This window comes from Brachionichthys hirsutus, chromosome 6 (genome assembly GCF_040956055.1).
Source record: "Brachionichthys hirsutus isolate HB-005 chromosome 6, CSIRO-AGI_Bhir_v1, whole genome shotgun sequence".
Classification (NCBI taxonomy): domain Eukaryota; kingdom Metazoa; phylum Chordata; class Actinopteri; order Lophiiformes; family Brachionichthyidae; genus Brachionichthys; species Brachionichthys hirsutus.
In genome coordinates, this window is record NC_090902.1 from 7,261,339 (window position 1) to 7,286,176 (window position 24,838).

The 24,838-nt window shown below is 42.6% G+C and overlaps 1 protein-coding gene across 1 annotated transcript in view; it reads left to right on the forward strand.

The window, feature by feature from the left end:
* The first annotated feature begins 224 nt into the window (after window positions 1-224).
* Window positions 225-24,838, forward strand: part of trpc7b (transient receptor potential cation channel, subfamily C, member 7b) — a 31,382-nt gene continuing 6,768 nt past the window's right edge. The window contains exons 1-7 of the mRNA XM_068740182.1: window positions 225-700; window positions 4,557-5,319; window positions 10,747-10,929; window positions 13,828-13,992; window positions 16,515-16,731; window positions 17,649-17,882; window positions 19,319-19,583. Coding sequence (XP_068596283.1) covers window positions 225-700; window positions 4,557-5,319; window positions 10,747-10,929; window positions 13,828-13,992; window positions 16,515-16,731; window positions 17,649-17,882; window positions 19,319-19,583 — 2,303 coding nt within the window. The remainder of the gene's footprint in view (window positions 701-4,556; window positions 5,320-10,746; window positions 10,930-13,827; window positions 13,993-16,514; window positions 16,732-17,648; window positions 17,883-19,318; window positions 19,584-24,838) is intronic.

Here is a 24,838-nt window from a genome sequence, read left to right on the forward strand (position 1 = left end):
TCATTTCCCCCCATTCTGTGGAGTCAGAACTGGCTCCCTGCGCGCGCACACTTGGTGCTCCCTGATTGCTCTTGCGTAAAGGTGCGCACTTTACTCGTCGCTGCTTCGTGGCTGAGGAGAAACTTGTGCGAGCGGGGAAGTAAAATAATAAAAAAAAATAACATTTTATGTCTGTCACGTAGTTTGAAATATTTAAAGTGCGTGTTTGCTCGCGAACTCCCTCAATGTCTGACGAGGGAGAGGAAAGCGACAGCGGAGAACGAGGGCATCGCTCCGAGTCTCCCTCCCCGCCTCCGTCTGTCTGTGCGCCACAAGAATCCCCTTCCTCTGATCGGACCCTGGACCTCTTCTCTTCCGCTTCACCGCTGCTGGAGGCTACGGACCCGCCTTGTCTCGCTTCTCCGGAACGCCTTTACGCGTCCCGAGAGGACCAGGGAACCAGGGAGTCCCAACACTTCACACCGCCAAAGTTCAAGCAGGGCACCAAAGACAATGGCTCTCCGTTTCGTTCGTGGCGGATGGATGCGGTGTACGACCGCAACGATGACCCGTTTCCCAAGTGGAGAGGGCGACGCGCGGCGAACGCCGAGCGCCTTCAGTCCGGCGGAGAGATGCACCGGACCACGGAGCTCTCAGACAAGGAGAACCACTTCTCTGCCGTGCCCGTCGACCCCGAGTTCAACTCCCAAAGCAGGCAAACGTGAGTCATCCTTTTCTATTCACATACACAATTCTATAAACCCTCATACGCAATAAATGAGTAAAGTGCACGATTAGGCCTTGCACTGTATATGTGCTAATTCAGACACTGCTATTTGCAGGTGTAAAACAAGGCTGGAGGATGGTTTGGAATTGGTGGAGCTGCTCTGCATTAAGAGAATTCAATCAACAAAACACCAATCAACAAGTAGTATTTAATTTTGGAGGGGGTAGAATCAAGGCGACTCGACTAATTGGATTTAAATGTACCTTTTTTCATTTGCATTTTTAACCCAGTTTTCCAGTAGGTCGACTCCTCCAACTCCTCCTTGTCAAATAAATGACACATAACCTTATGATGGATGATTTACATCCACAGATGAGTGGGGGGCAGACGTCTGTGATGTGACAATGGACATTCGTGTAGCACAGCTTTGACGTCAGATGTGGAGAATGGCAGGCCTCATTGTTAGGCCTTTGATCTGCTCTGTCCTTTGATTCGCCACTGTTAAGCAAGGGAAAAAAAACGTATGTGTAAAAGAGGGATGGGAAGGTTGAACATGCCTGTTTCTCATTATGAGTGAAATATGATTGTGAGGATTTTGCCTTTGATCTTAGAAATTGGAAATTTACTGCTTGAAAGTGTGTGTGCGCACGCATGTCTGTTTGATTAATAATGAGAGAAAATGTGTGATAAATGTTCTTTTCACATGTTTATGCTGTTAAGACCGACTCATCAGTCGGTTCTGTAAATATTCCTGCTGACTCGGAATGTCTTTTCACGTAATTCCAAACCTGGTTCGTCTTTTCTTCACAATTCTAGTCGGCACCTCTTCACATAGCCTTCCTGGTCTGATGCTTAACTTACAGATCATGAATGTCCAAGCATTGATCAAATGTTTTCTTGAATCGATCCTCTTTAAAGTCACCTGAACATATACATATAAATGACAGTGAAGCAATTCATCGAGCTTCTTTGGCACCTTGCCTTTGTCATTTGTAAGCTTAACTTGCATAAAAATACATAACGATATGATTCAAATGCAATACCACACTTGGCTTGAAAGAGCTACAGGCTGACTGGATGAAAGATGTATAATTTAAACCCACTGTAGATGCCTCCTCTGAGAGTTTGTTGTAGGGAGGAGAGGGAGCTGCTCGCCCAGCCAATCATCTGTAGCCGCCGGTGACATGGCTGCATTATCGAAATGAGAACTGCATTTCATTGACAGCTGAATAAGTGAAGTGTGGGGTTTAAAAGTGGTCAATGTATCCTTCAAACTGTACATTAGTGCTAAATGAATTGTGACAGCAACAGGTTGCATATGAGGACACTGTTTTGCAATTCATTGCAGCTTTCAGGAGCTTTCAGATTCACCTGTCAGTAGAATCATGAGACGGGCAGGCATCTACAAAGCTGCATATTTATCTCAGATGTCTGTAAATATATCAATGATGAATCAACAGGCTGCCAGATGGGCAGCTCTACTGGGCTCGTCTGGAGCGTGTGCTGTGTGTAGTCTGTATACTTTATCATAAATGCTTCTGGGACCTCTTCCTCTCCATGACATGAACGTGTCAAATGATCATGTGTTCTGCTACACCTGGATGGAACAGCAATGCCGCAAACTGTTTAGTCCTAAGAACATAATGTGCTTTTCATTTCTCTGTGCACACACTATGTTTCTAAGCAGATACACAAAGTATACACAACCTTTGTCACACACGCACACACACGCACTTTCTCTCCATTTCTATTGTATCTGCCCCCTCTTATCTTTGTGATTGTAATTCCACACCGAAATGATGCAGGTAAATTCTATTTCACATCAGAAGCACAGACACAGAGATGGATGGAGAGGAGGACACAGCAAGATGGAGACAGGCATTTCATTATGTTACTATAAGGTTATCTAAATGGGCTGGCAGCCAGACTGTTCCCTCATGTATGAAGATGATGATCACAAGCATGGAGACGGAGGGTTGGAGGAGATATTAACTACCCTTTTCAAAGCAGACTAGTGGTTGATAAACAAAAACGTGTAGTATTCTTTTGTGTTCTGTATTATTGGCTAATATCAGATTTATAATAATAATAATAATAATGCTTGATTTTATATAGCGCTTTTCTAGGCACCCAAAGACGCCTCACATTGTGCATTATTCATTCACACCATACTTGGTGGTGGTAAGCTACTAGCCAAAGCTAGTTAGTTAGTTAGTGCTCCACTCCTACAAAGATCCATGCCTCAGACCTCTGTGTGGAGTTTGCATGTTGTCTCTCTGCCTCTGCGGGCTCCCCCTGGGGGGGGCTCTGGTTTCCTCCCCCCATTTCACATTCATGCAAAATAACTGAACTGGCATCTCCGACCTGTCCATAGTTGTGAATGTGAGCATGAATGGGGTTCTCTCTCTGAGTCAGCCTTGTGATGTGTCCACATTACGGGTACACATGGTGTGGTGCTGACACACACACATTCATATGTGGGTGCATCTTATGCTCTTGTGTCTGAGATGCATAGCAGCAGCAGTGTGTGTGTGAGAGAGAGCGCTTTTGCCATCCACCTGTGATTGACATCAGAAGGCATACAAACTGATTGTGTAAATCGAAAATCAAGAGCCGCAAGCCTTTCCTAGCCTTTCAGCACAAGCTGATAAAAACGCACTCTCTCTGTAGGGCTGTATCTCACGTGCTCTGACACAGACACATTTACATTCTCCCACAGCGTTTTGCCTCGGTGAGTTCTCTTAAAACTGGGAGCTTCACCTCCTTTGACACCTCCAGGGAATTTCCATTTTCACCTTTTCCTTCAATGTCCATTCATCCACGCAGACACGCACACAATATTGTGGCAGGACTTATTGCCAAACTGGACAGTTTATTTCGTAAATTTAGGGAACATCATTTCTCCATTGAAACGAGCAGGTCTCACTTCATCTCTTCTATGCAGTAATTATACACGGGATGATGCTGCCGTTTTATATATTACATCCAGATTTCACATTTCACCCTGGAAAAGGTAAACTCAACGCTCTAATTTCCTCCCAACAACCCTAATGGCTTTTTGATTTGAGAGCTCATATGGAGTGTTTCTCCCTTCATGAACACAACATCACTCCTCCTTTCTCCTTTTCCCAGCTTTGGGGAACAGCAAGGCTTTCTCAGCAGCTCAAAGTGTCAGACAAGTCACCAACAAGTCTTTGTGTTTCTCAAACACAACAGGAGAAACAAACAATTGTGGCAATAAAATGTATTTTTCAGTAACATTAATGTTTCCCTGGGGCTCTGGGAGGTACTGCTACAGTAGTTATATTTGAAGAGTCCCTATAGATAAACCCATTTATCCCACTCGGATTGGCTGATGGCTCTGCATTTAGAAAGGAAAGGGAATCATGCAGCACGAGGTATATGCTCATGGCTGTGTGTGAGTGAGCATTGATATGTAACCTATGGATTCACCTCTTTGGATGACCACTGACTCGCAGTGTGAATTTATCATGCCAGAGCCAATTAAGGTGATGGCTTCAGCGCTCTCTCTCTTGCAAATCATCCTACTTGAGATGCCTGAGCAATGATCTTTGAACCCGGTACCGGCCCGCTGATCTCTAGCACTGTGCAGATGGACGTCATGGTGAGATCTGTTTTCTGGGGCTGCTATGGGAGAAATCTCTTCTCCAGTCTCTGCTAAGCACCTCTGGTTGTGTTTGATCTGTCCTTGTCTGTGGAGGACAGAGGACAGACACATGATATGTATAATGACTGTTTGCCTTGTTATGCCATCATCAATTTTAATGTAATGCACCGCCGTCACATCATCACTCCTTTATGATCCGGTCTCCTCTTTATTGTCCTCCAGGGTAGAAGCGATGCATCGACGGCACACCACACTGAGGGAGAAAGGGCGCCGCCAGGCAGTGCGTGGCCCGGCCTATATGTTCAATGAACGTGGCTCGCCTCTCACTGCAGAGGAGGAGCGTTTTCTGGATGCTGCTGAATACGGAAACATTCCTGTGGTCCGGAAAATGCTTGAAGAATCCAAAACGCTCAACTTCAATTGTGTGGACTACATGGGACAGAACGCTTTGCAGCTGGCGGTGGGAAATGAGCACCTCGAAGTGACCGAGTTGTTGCTAAAGAAGGAAGGCTTGGCACGCATTGGGGACGGTCTGCTTTTGGCTATATTCAAGGGTTACGTTCGAATCGTCGAGGCGATTCTCGCCAACCCTGCTTTCTGCGGAGGTCTTCGACTTGCTTTAAGCACTCTGGAGCAAGAGATGCGCGATGATGACTTTTACGCCTATGATGAAGATGGGACCCGTTTCTCGCACGATGTCACTCCCATCATCTTGGCTTCTCACTGCCAGGAATATGAGATTGTACACATCCTACTGACGAATGGGGCCCGCATTGAAAGGCCACATGACTATTTCTGCAAGTGTTCAGAGTGCATAGAGAAACAGAAGAGAGACTCGTTCAGTCACTCGCGCTCCAGGATGAATGCATACAAGGGCTTAGCCAGTGCTGCCTATCTGTCGCTCAGCAGTGAGGACCCTGTGTTCACTGCTCTCGAGCTCAGCAATGAACTGGCGAGACTGGCCAACATCGAGACAGAGTTTAAGGTGAGACAATGCCCACACGTTTCCTCCATGTCTTTGCCTGCTTCTTTTATACTTGCCAGCATTCACAATTGCATTATTCTCACTTTTTAATACTCTGAGCATTTTTAGATCTAAATTTTGTTAGAGCGGTGTAGGGAGATATGCTTTTCATCAAAAGTATAAATACCGGTACAGTGTATTGTAAGTGCATTGACTTTAAAGATGCCAGAATAATTCAACACAAATTTTCTAAATGTAGAATGGTAGATAACGATGTGTTGTATTGTGTGGTCATTTATTATTTGTATATGATTACAGTCCTAACATTCTGACTATTTCTGACCTTTTTTGGTTTTTGAGTTCTTTAGGGACACGGTGCCGAATAAACAATTGTTGGTTCCTCTCTTCCAATGATTCAATTTTGTCACTAGACTTTCATCATAAATTGATTTCCCAAAGCACGCTTTCTATCTATTACCTACACCATTTTTCCCTCGGTTGCAGTAAAAGAAGATTTCTCAACACTTATCAGCAACATCACTATAGTTTTTCAGCACCATGGACAGAAACCAGAGAAGAATGGTGGCCCTTGACGAAAACAGAATCGGTTTTGCCTGCGAGTTCAGTTGCGTGTGTGGTCAAAATGCACGATGACGCAGTGTTCAGAATATGAATAAGAATAGTTGTATGAATTTTAGTGCAAGCTGCAATCGTTGACCATTTCCAGACATTGAACATAACATGATTTCAGTTTTGTCTGTCTGCCTGTGCATGATAAAGAGAACGTTTTGCATTTTGCACAACATAAGTGTTTGTCAACCTGGAGCTTCAGCCAACAATCATCAAGTAAGTCCTGAATTCCCAGAAAAGTGTATCACTTAAATTAGCTCCTTTTTTAAATCAGGCCTGTATGAGCTGGGTCCATGAAATGATTCACTCAGGTTTTTATTTAAATCGCTAATGAAAATCTTTTTCAAGTCATGTAGAAATCTGTAAAGGAAATTTATTGAATAAGTTAAAATGAGTCAATTGAATCACTTAAGGGCCATGAGGAATACATTTTCAATAAAATTTTAATCATCCAAATAATTATTACGATATATTAAATGATACAACCCAGTGCAGTGTAGGACGTGTTGGAAGATCCTTTTTGGGTCCAGCCTGACATCACATGTTTACATATGGCCACAATGGGTGGCTATTCCTGAATGTTAATGTTAAGTAAAAAAATGTATTTTCAAGAATTCTTGACTGGACTACAGTACTGTGTGGATTCGACTTTGTCATCAAATAGCGAATGGGCTAAAACAAGAAAACTAAATATCACAACTTTGAGCTGGACTGAAGTATTGAGAGATGTATTCTCCTTTTGTTCACACTTCAGTTTTTGTGTTTTGATGGTTTCATAAAGTCTGTGAGCAATATACTTCATTTTGTCTCCACTCTTCTGGTTCTATTGCGGATCCGGTTCCAGCTTATAGTCCTCTGTGAAAATTGTCCTTTTGTTCATCCACTTGTGCGTCCAAAGACGGCAGAAAGGTCTGGATTTACTGCGGGTGTCTCTTTTTCTCAAGCCAAATAGTGTATGGAAAAATATTGTCAAGTAATTTAAAGCAGAACGGATAATTAATTTGTGAATATTTGTCTGTTTTATTCATTCACTCCTCAGCTATAAGGCGTTTGCCATTCAGGCTTCCTGCTCACCACTCTCTCGCTTTCACACACACACTGCTGTTTCCCATTTCCTGACAAGTTAATGAGAAGAGCTCACCTGAGGGACGGCGGTTGTGTGAGAGCTTATCTGTCTCATTACATTCTCATTATCACTACATTGCCTTCTCTCTTTATTATTTTACCTTCTGTCTTTCTCCGCTTTATCCTCTTATTGAGATACAATATCAAACGACAGCAAAACAGAGTCTTGAGTTATATAATGTGATAAAGTATGGGGAACAGGAGTCAGCACATTGATTGAGGCATCGTGTCCATGAGTGCAACACTGCTTTATGACAGTCACTTATCTATTTTTTGCTGTAGATTCTCATTCATCCAGGTTATTGTAATCTGAAGCAACAGGCTTCTTCAGGATTGGATTTCTTTTTTAAGGTTTGACTGGATCAAAGTGCTTCATGTTTATGTGAGGACTACTTTAGGCGTATCAGCAAAACAGCCTAACATTGATCTTCAACAACTTACTTTTTGAGACAGGTCATCAATTTCTCATAAGGGCCTCTGGACACACACTGAAACGCAAACAGATCACACAGCCTGAGAAGAGAGAGAGAGAGAGCTTGACAAAATGGGTTTCATGGGATTTCTTTTTTTCCATCACATTTTACTCTGTGTCTGTGTCACACACGTTTTAATTCGGACACAGCCACAGAAAGCAACATAAAGACATAAAATGATGGTCGTGAATGTCCACATCTTTCATTCCTTCAATTCTGCTCATCCTTCATAGCCTTCAGTTTTCTCATCTGTCTCTATTTTTATTCTCACAGATGGTATGGATTTCCATGTACAATTATTGTGTATGGTGTGTCCTTGATGGCTCTCTGATGATGGAAATGCTAGTAAGAAATCCATATTGCGTGTTTAATAACCTGAAGCTCTGTCCTCTACATGTGAGTAAATGTGAGACTGTAATTGATTTCGTTCACGCTCTGCCTGAAGGTAAAACTCGACAAATGTCACCTTTTCTTTCACATCCTAAAGCTTCAACTGCTGATTGGTTCCCCATAGCGACTGATTCTTCTTCTCCAACAGACCGTATATTAGTGGAATTTTAAAAAAAAGCCCTCCAAGACACTGTTGTAAAACAATTACAATGTCTTTACTGCAACATTACGATCATGTAGATCTTATTAAACAAACTCCAATGCATTTTGGATCCTAGTCGTCACCACTGCTTGAGTCTACGCCCTCTGTCGGTCATATGCATGTGGATGATTGCCATCCACTATAGGTAGTTTCAATTTATAGCCGTAATACATTGACATACGGGAATACTTGGTTCCTGTACCTAAAACATTGTCGGCGCTCACATGACCACATCTAAGGTACCGGCTTCAGAGTCAGGATTTGAGCTTTGTTCAAATGCTGTCGACAGCAGAAAAGATAATTGATGGTAGTCAAGCCACGCGATGTGCTGGCGACATGTCCAAGGTGTAGCCCGCCTCTCACCCATAGCAAGCTGGGATGGGCTCCAGCGATTCATGTGACCTGCAAAGCGGTGAGATCTGTGTCATTTGTTGGACTGAGTTACTGAATCGAATCGAATATTCCTCCAAATGCAGTCGTTAAGTTTAAGTTTGAAAATAATTTCTTCTATCGAGATGAAAAGTGTTTTCCCTCATGGGGAAATATGGTCTCATTAATAATTACCGGTACTGTCACATTTACAGTTCAACGTAAAATACCCAAATACTGAAGGAAGAGGTGAGAAACGAGAGTAAATTAATCAAAAGTTTCAGTTTATCTGACTGGAGGTGGCAGCAATAACAACAAACAAAAAAAATAACGTTGGATAGAAGTTTGGGTAAATCATTCGAACACAATCACAGTAAGATTGATCTAACAAAGAACCAAGATGAATTCAATAGCTGATCAAAACGCAGGAAAACAGAGACCTCAGGAAAGGAGATGAAATGTCAAAAAGCACAGAGGGGCTTCTGAAAATCCTTACAGCAAGAAAGGAAGCAGGAAGAAACCAAAGACAAAATGTCTCGAGAAAACGATACAAAAGGAGAGAAATCAGAATGAAGAATGAATGAAAATTAAACCCCAAACCACTGCAGCTCAGCCAAAGCGCTGTTGATTGCTCAAGCGGTATAATTTCTTTGTCATTATGAAGCCAAACAAACAATCAATGGTGGGTAATACTGATTACGTTTGTTTAGCACTCTAATTAAATAATTAATTAGAATTGATGTAGAATATATAACAAGGAACCAGCATGAGTCGGGTTGCAAAAACAAGCCGGTAACTTACTGCAACTCATTTACATGAAATAAAGGCCAAATAGCAGAAGCAACACAAGGCAATAAGTGTATCGAGGGTGAACTGCAAGTATAAATGCCCTCTGAGGAGAAAGTAACATTGAAAGTCTGCACCAATTTAATATTTAAACTTGTTTGGAAACTCGAGGACCCCCGAGTGGAGGAACACTTTCACTAAAGAATAAACCGTTGGCAGGTTAAACACTATCCAACAAATTCCACAGAGATGTTGGAAGCTATGGGAAAGATAATATAATTACCGGTATGTTGGTTCTTTGATTCCTTGAAAATCTAATCGAGCACTCCCTGACATGCAATTAATTTGACGTATCAGCCCGAAGTGGTCCCAGGAACGGGACTGGTTTTACCCAGGGCCTCTGACGATTGGAGGGGGAGGGGGGGGGGGGGGGGGGTGCAGAGTCTCTTCTCCTCTGGGCCCACGTAGAGTTCTAACCCTTCTCGGAGCCTTCCCTGGTGTTGTTTGATTCCAGTTCTCTCTCTATCTCTGGTACAGCGCTTGGGAGAAGGCCATAGGTCCTGTCTTCAAAGGTCTTCATAGTACATCCTTCCTGTCGACGGTCTGTGAGGCCAAAAACCAGATGGCTGCTAGTTTTTTTTTATAGTTTTTTTTATTTTAGTTGTGTTGCTGCGAACCTATAGTGCCTTGTTTGAATTCCATTTCAACCTTGTAGTCCTTGTTAAGGAATGGGCTGACAGAATGTAATGGAACTCCAGTGTTAACCCATCCACGAAGAATGCCAATGGTGTAAAAGGAAAAAAACAAATGGCAGCGCTTCTGTTCAACTGGTGGAAAAACTGAGCAACTGAGCTAAGGTCCCTTTGATGGCTGACACAACAAGCATGTTATCTGAATAAAGGCTTCCTCCTTTAGATCTTTTTTCAGTTATTTATGTAGTTTTCAAAATTCCAACAATTTATATGTAAATAAAACCTGAAACCTCACAATACAGAAAATGCGGATTTAAAATGAGCATCAAGGGAATTTTCTTTTTGTTGTTACTTTTGTGGGTAATTTGAGAGCCAATGCAAGATTAAATCACGGCATCTTCATCCAGAGATAAAATGTTTTTGAAGATGGTCTTGCTCTTTGGGTGTGTCTTTGGCCTTACGTCTAAAACAAACGATTTTTCAAGTCTTGGTATATACTTGTTTATTTCAAAATGGAAAGTTCATGAAAAATATCACAATGCCAACCTATCAATTTTTTTGTTGATTGGAATGATATTGTTTCTAAGAGATTGACATTTCTTGAGTCAAACCTCTGCGCTTCAAACCTAACCACAAGTTTTAACGAAACCACTCATCCTGATTTGTTTTAATTCTCTGAAGCCAGTCTTTTATACATTTTAAAACACTGAGTCTTCTGCCCTTTCTTCTCTTTCTCTTCCTTTTTCACTCAACTGTTCACATACGCCCATGACCCATGCAGAACGACTACCGCAAGCTATCCATGCAGTGTAAGGACTTTGTGGTCGGTGTGTTGGACCTTTGTCGGAACACGGAAGAAGTGGAGGCCATACTGAATGGTGATGTGGACCAGTGCCCTGCAAGCCCCTACAACCGACCCTGCCTCAGCCGTGTCAAGCTGGCCATCAAGTATGAAGTCAAGAAGGTATGATGAGCAAACATACCATAGGAATCCGCCATGTGCTGGGATGCACTGTCAAAGATTACAAGTAGCTGCAGTTATAGTTAATCTGAAAAATATCAGTAATCAATTCAGGAGCATTGTATGAAGGAAAAAAGCATCTGTGGTGGTTCTTTCACATTCGTTAAAGACCTATCGGCATGCGTGCACACACTGAATGTTTATCAATGTGGCCTATGCTAAGAACAGAGTTCATCCTTGCTGAACCGAAGTGTTCTTACAAGAGCCAGTCCTTCTTTCCCATTCCCATCTGTCTTTTATAGACACATATTTCCGTTTGACCTTCACGTCCTGCATGTTTATTCAAGTCACATACTATATATCCTCAGTGTGTGTGTGCGTGTGTGTCTTTCTGTTTGTTTGGCAGTAAAAGGCTTATTAGAGCTGTAGAGGAGAGTGTGACCAATACTCAGAGCTAATTACACTGCAGGCGGGAAGAAAGCTGCGGGTGAGATTGTAGTGGGACCAGGTGGCTGCTAGCAGGGCTGCATGTTTGCAGGATTCATGTTTTGGATCAGCGAGTTGGTAAACTAGTCGCGAGACGAGGAAACTGTTACTTATAATTGAATCTCCAATGGCTCCGTGAGATTTACCTCTGAATGTAGAAGTGCGTCATTAACATCGCATGCAGCGCTGCTGTTTGGTGGATGCCAGTCGGCGCCTCAGGTAAACGCTCCCTTTAGCTGATGAGGGAGGTTGATGAGGAAAGAGGTTGGTGTGATTGATTGTGGAAGAAAACAAAGAGAAAAGGAAGAGCATCAATGATAAGAGATGATCTGTTGCTCAGATCTTATATATGAATGAAACATAATACACGAGCCATGTGATTTCTTTTATTTTTTTACTCTGGCTAACCAAATGCAGGGCATTGAATTTCTCTGTGTGCATCCTTCATCGGGTTGGAACAAAAAGAAACAACCTTCCTCAGCAGACCTGCGCTTTCTGGGATTAATCCACTTCCTTTCTTGGAATAAACTTGTCAACAGATGCTGACCAAGACTTGTCCAAAAAAGCTACCATGCATGAATGGAAGCACTTGGTGCCTCTTATTTGCTGCTGGTTTTCTTCTGCATATTCTATGTTACATGGACATTTTCCAACCTGTGCAAACATTCTCCATTATAAATTGGGGACCATGAAAAGCAGCTCACCCTCCCAGCTGCTTCAGAATATCTTTAATATTAATACAGGGAGGAGCATCACAGGCCCTCTCCATGAATATTAAGTAGATTTTTTTTTAAACTGGTTCCTTTTTACATTCATTTCATTAGCTTAATCCCAAAGCAGAAAAACATGACTTTTCACGATAACGGTAATTATGGTGCTATTCTATATTCTAGGCAACAATTAGAGAAAAACTAGAAGAGCACTTGGAGAGCGCAGACCTCCGCCAAGCAGCTCATTCCCCTCCTATTTGGATTTACACCGTCCACATGGTGATCTGGATCTTCATCAAAATATTCTAAATGGTTCTTACCTTTATACACCAACCATGGAAAGTGAAAGTGAATCAGATTTGATGTGTATTTTTAACAGATTTTTGAATCTATAAATGGAGTTTTCAATGATAACATTTAATATTCCTTCCTGACCTCATTCTGGATCAGATCCAGAAGACATTTTGCATGATAGTTCATATCGGACCCCTTTATGACTGTGGTTGTTGGTGAGTGAATTAAATGCATAATTTACAAGATATGACCTTTTGAAAAAGCCTCCATTATAAGTAAATGGGGAAAGTCCGGATTTTTTTTGTATCAGACAGACAGATCAATGCTGGCAGAAACCTAACCTCCTTGTTTAAGGTAACAATCCAATCTGCTGCTTTTTGTATGAATATGCAAAGATCATTGATCACTATCAGCCCTGCTCGGTGAGGTCATGCTGGGCAGTGTTACAGGCAGCATAACGGTCGACATGGCATGTCCAGATGCCTGTCACATGTGGTCAAAGTGAATCTGTGAAGAGAACAGGGCGTCATTGACAGACCTGATAGTTCTGGTGTTCTCTGGTGATTTCCATTCAAGCTGCACAGTGCAGGATCATAAGATTAGACGGTCCCACTTCAGAGCGTTGGGTTTTCATGCCATGCTCACGGAGCCTGTCACTGATACGTACACCAGTCGCCAGCTGGATGTTATTTTGTTGGGTTCCTGTCACTTTCAATTTCACCAACGCAGGTAAATCTGATTAAACATCACGGGCAGCGTATATTCTGCCTTTAGAGTCCAGATACTGCCGTTATTGGCTGATTACTCTGACTCGAACTGATGAACGATGAAGTTGGGGAGTCTGTGGAGAGGGGTGGGGGTGGGGGGAGGAGCAGACCAAGTAGTTCAAAGATGCTGATTATGTTGGTGCGTCATTGTACCATCAGATAGACGATCATCTGATGAGGAAAGGTGATAACTTAATGGATGACCACAGACAATGGTGATGAAATTAAGTCTGCAAATGTGTGAGAGGTATAAATGACATGAGAAACAAACATATGCACTGTTTATTTATGATAATATGTATATGTGCATTCATATAATTCAGTAAATGCTCAAATAAATCTGTTCTACAGGGTTTTCTGCTAAATATTGACCAACATGCAGTGCCAGCTGTCAGTTTGTTATAGCCTCCCTGTTTGTGACTGCTGGGCTGTTTCAGTGTAGCTGCTACAGGCTGCATTCTTTCAAAATGCTGGACAAGGTGGTAAAAGCACATTTTATTGCTTCTCTGAAAATCTCCTTCTAAATGTCTGTTATGGCTGCAAGTTTCTCGTGTCTGTCTTATTTTTTCTCCTTGTCCTCAGTCCCCATTTCCTCTCCCTTGAATTTTATCTTTTACACTTCTTATCGATGTCTGTCTCTCCAGTTTGTCGCCCATCCCAACTGTCAGCAGCAGCTGCTGACTATCTGGTACGAGAATCTGCCTGGTCTGAGACAACAGTCCGTCGGGGTGAAGTGCTGGACAGTGCTGGGGGTAACTGTAGGTCTGCCCTTCCTGGCCATCGCCTACTGGATTGTGCCATGCAGCAAGGTAGAACCACACACCCACAAAGGGGAGGAGTTTCCTTTGTGGACTGGAGATAATGTCAGTGTTTGCAGTTTCTTATTGCGTTTGTCTTTCTGCATCAGTTTTGATCTGATTGAACTTCAGGAGATTTTACGCCTCCTACAATTTGATACTAGGCTTGGACTGAAAGCCAGAATGATTTAGAAAATTTCACAGCCTCTCTGAAAAAGATATAACTTTTTAAAAACAAGTTTATTTTAGATTTTACCAAAAACAAATTGTAGGTTAGAGATTGTGTTGATGCATGGGTTCCATTTCTGTAACCATATCTTTGAATCACAATCTTTTTAGTCAGGATTATTCAGGAAGAAGTCATATGTAGCCAAAACTCAATATTAATTCATTGATTATTTATCAGGATATTCAAGTTTGGACCCTAATGCTGGACAGACAGACATAATACCTTTAAACACCACAGGCTTCAATGTAAAAGCAGCCGTGCAATCGCCATTTGAGGATAAGGCCCCAAAACCACATTTTGTTAATATGACATCAGGGAAATTATCTGGCTGCGCACACACACACACATTACTCACACTGGAGCTGTGTGCAAATCAGCTCGTCAACCTGGATAATCGTCTTCCTCATCATCAAGTGCTGTGTCTAGCTTTGTGTGTGTGCAAACATGCTGTGGTAGGTTCAGAAACGTGTTTAGATGCTGAGTGGAACTTGTACAGTGTGACTATTTGATTAGGCTTTCTTTTTTGGTGGGCGGCGGGTGAGAGAGAGACAGGGGGAGAGAGGGCTGGAGGAAGAGGGCGAGAGCAGCTGCTCTCAGGTGTGTGACAGATGATGGAGGGTACTCATGTTGAAAGCCTCCCTGTTGAAACAAGGAATCACTCATGAGATTCTGCCTTAGATCTCAGTGTGCCACAGAAACACTTGTATTTCCCATGAGTATTGTGTGTCTGTGTGCGCACATACATGCATGTGTGGTTATATTTTTAGATCATTTTAACCTGACAAATTTATTTTGGAACAGCAGCAGCACAGAGGGTGGGGGCTCGTGAAAATCAGCAACATACAATAGGGAATTATTTAGCATGCTTATCAGTTAAACATAACACACTTCACTCAATTTATGTTCATTAATTAAAAAATTATACAAATTGCATAAATGTCTGCTCAGTATATATCGGTCCAGATTATTTCAAAAGACATGTTGATGAGGAATAATGAAGCATACGACGGGTCCTTTCTAGCCTTGTGAAACTTCCATTTTGCACAAGACATCGTATGCGGTCAGCACGCCCTTGTTACTAGCAGCCTCCACGTTGTCAGAAGAGGCAAGAAGGTTCTTGTCACTCTGCAGTCGATTTGATCTTGGATCTGCATTTTTAGCGCAGAGTTAATTGACGAGCCTTATCAGCAGCACAGATGGAGGGAAGGAAAGAGAATCATCCCAGTGGCAGGAGGACTTTCAGCAGAGGGTCTGAAGGGTTAAGGTTTACCAGACTTGCAGTATACGTAGGATAGAAGTATTTGTTTCATGGGGCAGCTACTGAATCTGGTGTGTTAGTGTGCATGCAGAGAGTAAAGATATCCTGTGGGTAGTTAATATTGAACTCAGCGGGCTTGGGATCTCAGTGATGTCTGTATGGGGTGTGTGTGTGTATGTGTGTTTGTCCTGCCATATTTTCATTCAAATATGAGAAGCTTCCCTCTGTGTGGCACAATGTTTGACGCTCATCCAGCAACACAGTACATAACATTTTCCTCGCATTATTTCCCTCTGCGATTTGTTTAGCCTCGAGTTGGGATTTGGTGCTATAAGCACATCCACGAAATACAACAGCTGCTGTCTGCCTGCTCAGATGGTTGTGATGGTTGGGTTTCAGAATCTAATCTCCACGGATTGAGGAGACTGTGAAAAGTGTGAACACGGTCATACCTGTAAATAAAAGCAGATATTTTTGTTTGATTGCAACTTGAACTTCAGTCTGATTCTCCTCTTGGATTGCGTTTTCATTTCTCAAGTGATGAATCCATAAAAATGCTATTAGATCATGTTTAGACATGATATAATAATTTCTTCATGTGTAAAATGATATTTGTCAAATTCCTCAACTGGCAACGCGAGGAAAGCATAGGTGTAGTATGTATGATGCTCAAACACTGACGCATATTTGGCCTGAGAACAATATGCAAACAATATTGCTGTTTTTAAGAATCAAGAATCAAAAGACTGACAAAATAAAAGTGGCATAACCATCTATAATTATTCCCTGCATGAAGAGGATCCATTTTCATGAACCACGTTTCTTAAAGCAGGCTCTAATAAATCAACGGTTTAGTCTGTCCAGGATTCAGCAGGTGGCCACAGTGAAACTACACGCTTTAATTAGGGGGGTCATTGTTACCAAACCAGATTCAAACAGTGAATATCACGTAAACCAGAGCAGTCTGACAAACATATTTGACTGCGGCTGCTGCTCTGTGTCTGTGTTTTGCGTGTCTGATCATGCCCTCGTTCCTCCCACTTCCAGATTGGTCAGATCCTGCGAAGCCCCTTCATGAAATTTGTGGCTCATGCCGTCTCCTTCACCATCTTCTTGGGTTTGCTCGTCATCAATGCCTCCGACCGCTTTGAGGGTGTTAAGAACCTGCCCAATGAGACCATCACAGACCACCCGCGGCAGGTGTTCAGGCTGAAGACCACCCAGTTCTCCTGGACAGAGATGCTGATCATGAAGTGGGTGTTGGGTGAGTGGCCACACAGCAAGCCATCATGAAATTAGCCACAGTAGCAGCTGATCGAAATGTAACGAAATACAGCCGCCACCCAGCAGGGTGTTTAGGTTGGAATTGCTGCATTGATGGGCCAATTGCACAAATAAAAAAAGGAAATCATTCACTTTGAATTTGCCTTGTTGAATGATGCTTTTTGTCCAGCTTTAATATGAGGAACAATTAAAGCTTAATTTCGCAAAATATCAACCAAATCAATAAATCCAAGTCCTTTTTTAATCTTTCATGGATTCAAATAAGTATTGCAGGGTGAATACAATGCGAGCAAGACCTGTAGGAGCAGTGGCCACGCTGTTCTCATGATTAGCCGGGGGCAAATTTAGATGTTGGCCTGACAGGCGGTGGTGAAGACGTATGAGAGACGGGAGAAGAGGAGGAAAGACGGGAGCAGTGGTGTGAGACAGGTGAAACTAAAAGGCCAGGCATGAAGAAACAGGCAGATCGACAGGGATGACAGAAAGAAAGATGGGTACGAGCAGATAAATGGCCACTGGCGATGTTTATCAGACCTCAGCTACCTCCCATCTGCTGATGCTCTTCTTTCCATCCACACACATAACAGCATTATGTGGGTGGTTTGTGTACACCGGTTTCTATTTTTATTTGCTTATGTGTAATGACACCCTTTAATCTCCAGATGTGGAGATTTCCAGAAGCAGGTGCTCGTGGCTGTGTGAGTGCTTGTGAGTGTGCAGGAAATAATGGTGGCTCGGATAGAGCAGAGTAATTGTAATTCCTGCAGTGTCTCTCCAAAGCCAATTAATTCTTCGAACGATGATGGTGATAAAGGAGACAATTTACCCCTCGATTGGGTCCAAATGGCATGTGGTAGTCCTGTTTTCACTGAGTGCGAGTGTGTCGTCTTTTCCCAGGTATGATTTGGTTAGAATGCAAGGAGATCTGGAGTGATGGGCCCAGAGAATATGTCATGCACCTCTGGAATGTTTTGGACTTTGGCATGTTGTCCATATTCGTGGCATCTTTCACGGCACGCTTCATGGCGTTCCTCAAGGCCTCCAAAGCCCAGCAGTACGTGGACCTGCACGTGCCAGACGACGACATCAGCAATGCTTCACTGCCTGACGAAGTGGCATACTTCACTTTCGGTAAGCCATATTATATTTGCTGAAGCTCATGTTAAGTCATCCCCCCCCCAGCCAGTTATAGCATATATTTCTCACCATTCAATTACTCTGATTGAAGCAAAAGCACACAGCCTTATCAGCTAAATGCTTCCCAAGAAGGGATCATTTGACATCATCCCATGAAATGTAATGTCTTTCGTGAGATTCTTGGATCGTTATTGTTCTGCATGAGTCACTGATGAGGAAGAGCATATTAAAAACGTCAACCTAAAAATGGCTCCTCTGAAACGTGCTGCTGGAAGCACATCTACCAGCTTCAGGCTACTGGACGGGGACACTCCTGAGTGGCCCGCTCAGAGAACCTTCATCAGTACTGTCATCTGGTGGTTTGACACGGTCATGGCACATTATTAAAGCGAAAGGGGAGTGTTTATTACTAGTGTACCTGGTATTGTTGTCCATATGTCTCCTTTTCGTTACCAAAAGGATATATTGTATGCACTCCAGTTTTGCAGCAAATTATATTTTGAACTTGATTCTCTTTTCTTTCTTTCTTAATTTGTTTGCCGTTTGCCATTATGGCTTTTAATTTATTTATTTTGTACCTCCTTTTTTCTTCAAGGTAAAATGTTCTCTCTGTTTATCTGTCTGTCTCTTTTGCTGCCACTCCCTCCTGTTCTCTCTCTCTGTGTCCTTATTTCTCAGACTCACTGTCCTTTATCCATTCTCGTCGCTGTACACGCATCTCATACTTATTGGATTTCCTCCTCCTTCATCCTTCTTTTCCCTCATCACATAACGCTGATACTCATTATCCCTTTTTCCTACATCACAGTACATGTTGATTAAAGATGCAGGACTATGCTCTTTAGGAAAATCTCTAGCAAACGTGGAGATCCTACTTTATATTCTCATTGCATACCAGGAAAAACAAATGCCGTCATCCTAACTGCAACATTTCTGCTGTGAATGTTTATGGTCCCATGACAAAAATAACCACTGAATTAAGTGAGGAATAATTATATAATATTCTAAGGCTCATGCAGCATAATCAGTTTAATTGTCCAGAAAAAGGACTGAACATTTATAATGTAGCAATACAGTTATAAATGTAAATTCCAGGGTAGTGCGACGTTGCATTTGCACTAATTAACACACATTCAACCATACATTCTGCATCATTGTGCAGTTTTATCCATATCACCACACATTTAATTGAACTATAGCAGTTTCCATAGTTCAGCCTGCAACCTGGTGGAGGAACTCATCATTAATCCTGGAACTTTTAATGCCTGGCTGAAGTGAGTAAAATCCAAGAGCTCATTGTTTCATTGTCTTTATGTAAAAACAGCCCCCTTGGAATTACAAGATGACTCAGCAAGCCATGTTTTGACTCTTCAGGAGCTCATTCAGATGAGTCGAGCCCATCTATTCATTTGTCTTTGATTTTCTTCCAGCCAGGAACAAGTGGCGTCCTTCAGACCCTCAGATCATCTCAGAAGGCCTGTACGCCATTGCTGTGGTGCTCAGCTTCTCCCGCATCGCTTACATCCTGCCAGCCAATGAGAGCTTTGGCCCACTGCAGATCTCACTGGGACGCACAGTCAAAGATATCTTCAAGTTCATGGTCATCTTCATCATGGTGTTTGTGGCCTTCATGATCGGCATGTTCAACCTGTACTCGTACTACCTGGGAGCCAAGTACAATCCTGCCTTCACCACGTGAGTTACGCTTGGCTGTGATGTGCGTCACTTTTTTTTGATGGTTATGTCCAACCATGGATGAGCAGGGTGCAGCTGGAACTGTGTACACTGTGCACTAGAGCTGGGCTTTACTCCAGCCTGGACTCTTTGCTGCATGGTACCCCCCCCCCCCCCTCTACTTTTCCCATCACACTTAAGTTGTTGCTAAACAATTAAGAGAGATATTCTGAAAGTTGCATGCCTTTCCAAAATAGATACCTCATGATGGCGCTGTTGTTCATGTTTAAATTAGAATTGATGGCAAATGAATTCAAAGAACTCTTGTTAAAGGGTCTCATTGGATGTGACTATATTGGCAGATAAAGGCAGAGATCAAGGAAATCCTCATGAGAAGATCAACTGTCAGATGTCCTGCCTAATGAGACTGCTTGCTGAGTTCATTAGATCCATGGCGCTTCGTCCGTGGCAGAGATTAAAGTTTAATCTTTTATCAGACTTAATGGTGACCACCTGAATATTATGTTAATTTTTTTAAAGGAGGCTGGGGTAAATGCAACGTCTCATTCATTAGCTTTTACAACAAACACTGTGGATTTATCTCACAATTTTAACAAATGGGCAGAACATTTGGTTTCGACTGTTTTGCATTTAGTGTACCAAAGAAAATAGATCATCTGTATTACTTCCATGAAGTCATCACAGTTTTAAATGAAATTTAACAGTGCCAGGCAAATCTCCTATTCCCACTATTGTAATGACCCGTCCTCCTCTCTCCTTCTGTCTTGGTAGGATGATAAAGGTTTCATTAATCAGAGTAGGCTGGGCCATGGTGTGACAATTGGAGGATTCTCAAAAATAAAATGCTGTCATCCAAATTCTTTTTAATTATAGAAGTATCAGATCAGGACTCGGTATCGGTTAAAAATCAAATCACTTGGACTCCCAGGCAACCCCCCTCCCCCCCCTGATTGGGACATCCTTATTATGCTTCAGGGTAATATTGCACATTGAATTTGCAGTGTTCCTATCAGGTGCAGTAATGGCTCCTCTGTCTGATTTAATGGTTCTGAGATCCTTCCAGAAGGCCTCAATTCAAATATGTGAGCTTCACGGTGCAACAAGGCCTTGGGGAAAGTTCTGTAAATGTACTCCAGGGAGGGGAGAGAATAGCCGATGATTTGTAGGGGCTCTGGAAAACATTTTCCTCAGCTGCTCCAGAGCAACTAGCAAAAAAACAACACGCATAGACTCTTGACAGAGGAATTATTCTCAAGAAGTGTTTTTATTGTTTTATTTCTGCGTGTGGATGCAGAAATGGGTCTGTAGATTGTGGAGTAACAGAGTCTGTAAATGTCTCCATGAATGGGGCTATTGGTGAGTCTGGGGGGGGGGGGGGGGGTGCTATGTAGATCCACTGTAGCTCGACTAATGACATGGAAAGACGCTGATCCTGAAGTGGTATTTGTTCAAACTCCAATAGTAACCAGTCTGTTTGGGATAGAGGCAGAGCCTTGGTAATTATAGCCTCACAACACCCCCCTGATGTTTCAGACCAGACTCTGCCCCATAGACGCAGCGCTGGGACAGAGGCAGCCACCATGGATCAATTTGCTCTGTATGCAAATCGATGTGAGCGGAGTGGACGGGGAGGCTGGTAATGATGTGGCGTCCGACCGGTTTCTCCAATCTCTTCATTATTACTGCTGCGAGTGCCACCTGAAGACGGCCATTAAAGCTGATGATTGGTCTTCTTGGCAGAGGGATGATTGTGGCAGACCTGAAGCAGGGAGTGAAACACTCATGTGTTTGTATCTCCATGTGCATGTGGCACAGTAGCAACTTCTTGTAAAATGTCTTGAAGGAATGCAGCAGTAAGAATTTATAGACTTTGGGTTTATTGTTGCCCGTGGAGATTTAGTCTAAAGACATGTTTGAAGTAGGAACTCATCCTTTCCCATCAGCCACCCTGAGTGATGATGTAATTGTCTCACATCTGTAGGTCACTCATTCATCTTTGGCTGCTGACAGAATCTTTGATCATTATTCATGTTGGAATGAAAACTCTGTATGTGTGTTGTCATTCACGGTCACATATTTCTAAAAAAAAAAAAAACATCTCCAGATTCAAATTGATAACATCAGATCATTTGTGTTTGAGTCCAATAGAGCATTCTGGATTGTGATTTCAAATGAATGGGAATATTGTAAGTAACTTCTGGGGAACTAATGAGAGTTGGTAGGTAAGCATCGGTTAATGAGTTAGTTAACTAACTAAGAAAGTAATTAGTTACATGTTGTTCATGCTATAGTGATGAATATTCCCAATAATTATATATATATATAGAGAGAACTAAATAGTTATGATGATTAGTTATCAGAGAATGAATCCTATATTTATCAATTAATATGTAACAATTAGGCCAGGAATATCCATAAAAGGAGCTTAGTCAAATATCTTTCCCAGTATATAACTTTAGAACAATGAATTGCCATAATTACGCAAAATGTCATCAGCACAGCAGATGTTTAGCTTCCATTACCCTCCTATATTCCTCCTGTGTGTTATATGAAGCCTGGGAGCGATTGCCATGTTTATGACCTGCTGAGCATGCACCTTAGAATCACTGATGATAAACATGAGTGACTGGACTTCTAGTGTGAGAACTCTTCTTTTCCAAAATGACTTGACCCCACACTGTGGTGTGAATACAGCAGCTCCTCTGCTCAGAGGCCTCAGAGGCTGCGATTTCTGCTTTGCTGCGCACATGGATCCCGAGATCCAAGGCAATGTGATGAGCAAACTGGCCGGACCGTGGCTTCAGACGAGTTTGTCATATAAGAATGACAGATGGGTTTGAGACAGACAGTTAAAGTGATTGTGGTTGTAGGTACAGAAGGAAATTGCAGATGGAGTGCGTTATCATCCCTGCTGATTGTTGAGGCTAGACATTCATTGAAGCTGGCGTCGAACGTCTGTGTAATAGTAAAAGTCTCAGCGACGATATAAAAGTGTTTGTTTTCCTGTTTCTAAGGTGCCCCCTCTGAATTACCTGCTGACAAAAGCTATCAGAGATGTTTCAACATGACAGATGCTTCTTAATATTCATTGTTGTTGTCAGTATCGCCACCAGGGGTCGTTCTCGTGTTAAATCTCACCTGTCTTAGAAGAGCATTGGCACCAAAGCCTGGACTGAGTTGTCTAGAGAGAAAATAATTAAATATTTCAACAACAAAAATATTATTAAGAATTTGAAATCTATGCACTATGATGCATTCTTGTGAATCTTTTCTGTCTGTGCATGTTTATTATTCTGCCCCACCCAAATGCTTTCAGAGTGTGATATGTTTGATGGGGCTAATTGTGAATTCAAAACAACATCGCTCTGTCATTCAGTAGAGGACACGAGACAGTATGGATGCAAGCATATGCGCTTGTGCTCAGTTCTGTGTGTGGGCTGTGTGTCTTTAACTGTCTGCCAGGACATGTTTGATGGGGGGCAGAAGAAAGGGCTGTTCTGATAGCTCTGATATGGGGGAAAGGAGCAGGGAGCCAGGTGGAGGTACTAATGATACCTCAGGAGGGTCCATTCAGACTCTGGGACAGAAGGAGGGATGGGTATAGTGCAGGGGTGTAGCAGATGATATCACTCTGTCATACACACAAGCTAACATTCACACAAATACACACATATATGCACAGCTGGGTAGTGCTTAATGAAGACTGAGCAGAAATAGCCCCACTTGCCCAATCCCCAGAGGAGCGAAGACTCTGACGGGGCTATCTTACTCACACACAATGCTTCCTGTTGAGTGCACACACACTAATGTTCTCAAACATACAAAAACACTGGAGTGGGGTGACACATGGAAGGAGAAACATACTGACACTTTCTCAGCCTCACTTTATTTTAGTTATCGGGGGGGGGGGCATGCAATGTCAGGTGCTGTGGAGGGCAAATAAACATTTATGCACAGATCAATTCACACACACTCTTATCGGGATTCTGATTTGGACAGTGCCGCTGAGGCAGTGGACCTGTCTCCATGTTTTAGTCAACCATGCATGACAATGCTGCATAGAAAGAGAGAAGAGGAGGAGGAGGACAGGAGAGGCAGAGGCAGAAAAAGGAGAGATGGATGAAACTTGTTTGAAATAGTCAGAGGTGAAAGCTGTCCACATTTTCTGTGCAAAGACCTTGAAAAATAATCTTAACATTATACAGATTCCAAATACCGAATGAATGTACCCAAAAAACGAGGAGAAATACAAAGAAGGGTGATTGTGGCTCAGCTGTAAACAAAAATGCAGTCGACCAGCCAGGATGCCGAGAATAAGAGGTCAAACAGCCTGAGGTAAAGACTAGGCATAACCTCCTATGACGCACTGAGCTCCTCTCTCCATCTGCTTATTCACATTTTATGAATACATGGCAGTAATCCCTCTCTCATCCTTGTAGTGTGGCTCTCGTTCCCTCTGTTTGTCCCTCTTTCTGTCTCTCAGTCTGCAGGTCCTTCTGTCTGTGGCGCTGCAGAACCTGAACCTGCCACTGTCAAATAGGATATATTTATCGCTAGCATTAGCATTTATAGTTTTATAAAGCAGCTCTCTAGTCAGTGGTTTGCTCAGCAGCTTATATGTTGAAAATCACTGGATGTAGTGTAAATACATTGTTTCTGTCTGCTCCTGCTCGCTGTCGCTCTATCACTCTCTCTCCCTCCCTTTGTTTTTGACTCTCCTCGTACCTGTCCTTGTCTCTCCCCCTCTGTCATTGTCTCTCTGTCTTCCTACCTCTGTCTCTCTTGCTCAACCCAGCCGGTAAAGACAGATGGCCGTCCGCTAGGAGTCTGAGGTTCTATTCAAGGTTTCTGTCTCTGTTAAATGGACGTTTTTCCTTGCCTCCATTGTCAAAGTGCTTGCTCCTGTAGGACGAAGTAGGTTCTATCTCTCCCTGCAGGTCTTTCCCTGTTACTCCTGTAAAGTTCCTTGAGATAACTTTCTGTTATAATCTGGGGGGGCGTGAAGTTGAGGTTGAAGACCAAAAGAACATGTCAGGCAGAAGTAAGAGAAAAGCGAGAGGTGCGAGTCGTTGAGTCGGAAATTACAGAAAGTTGGAATAAGGCTGCCAGACTGGACTCGTGATGAGAGAGAGACTAGGTCTGAAAGGAGAAGTGGCTGAAAGAAATGCTTGAGACGGGGTTGGAGTTGGCAAAAAAGAATGTATTCACTCTGAAAGCAGATAGGAGTGTGCTCAGCCTTTAGCAGATGAACAAAT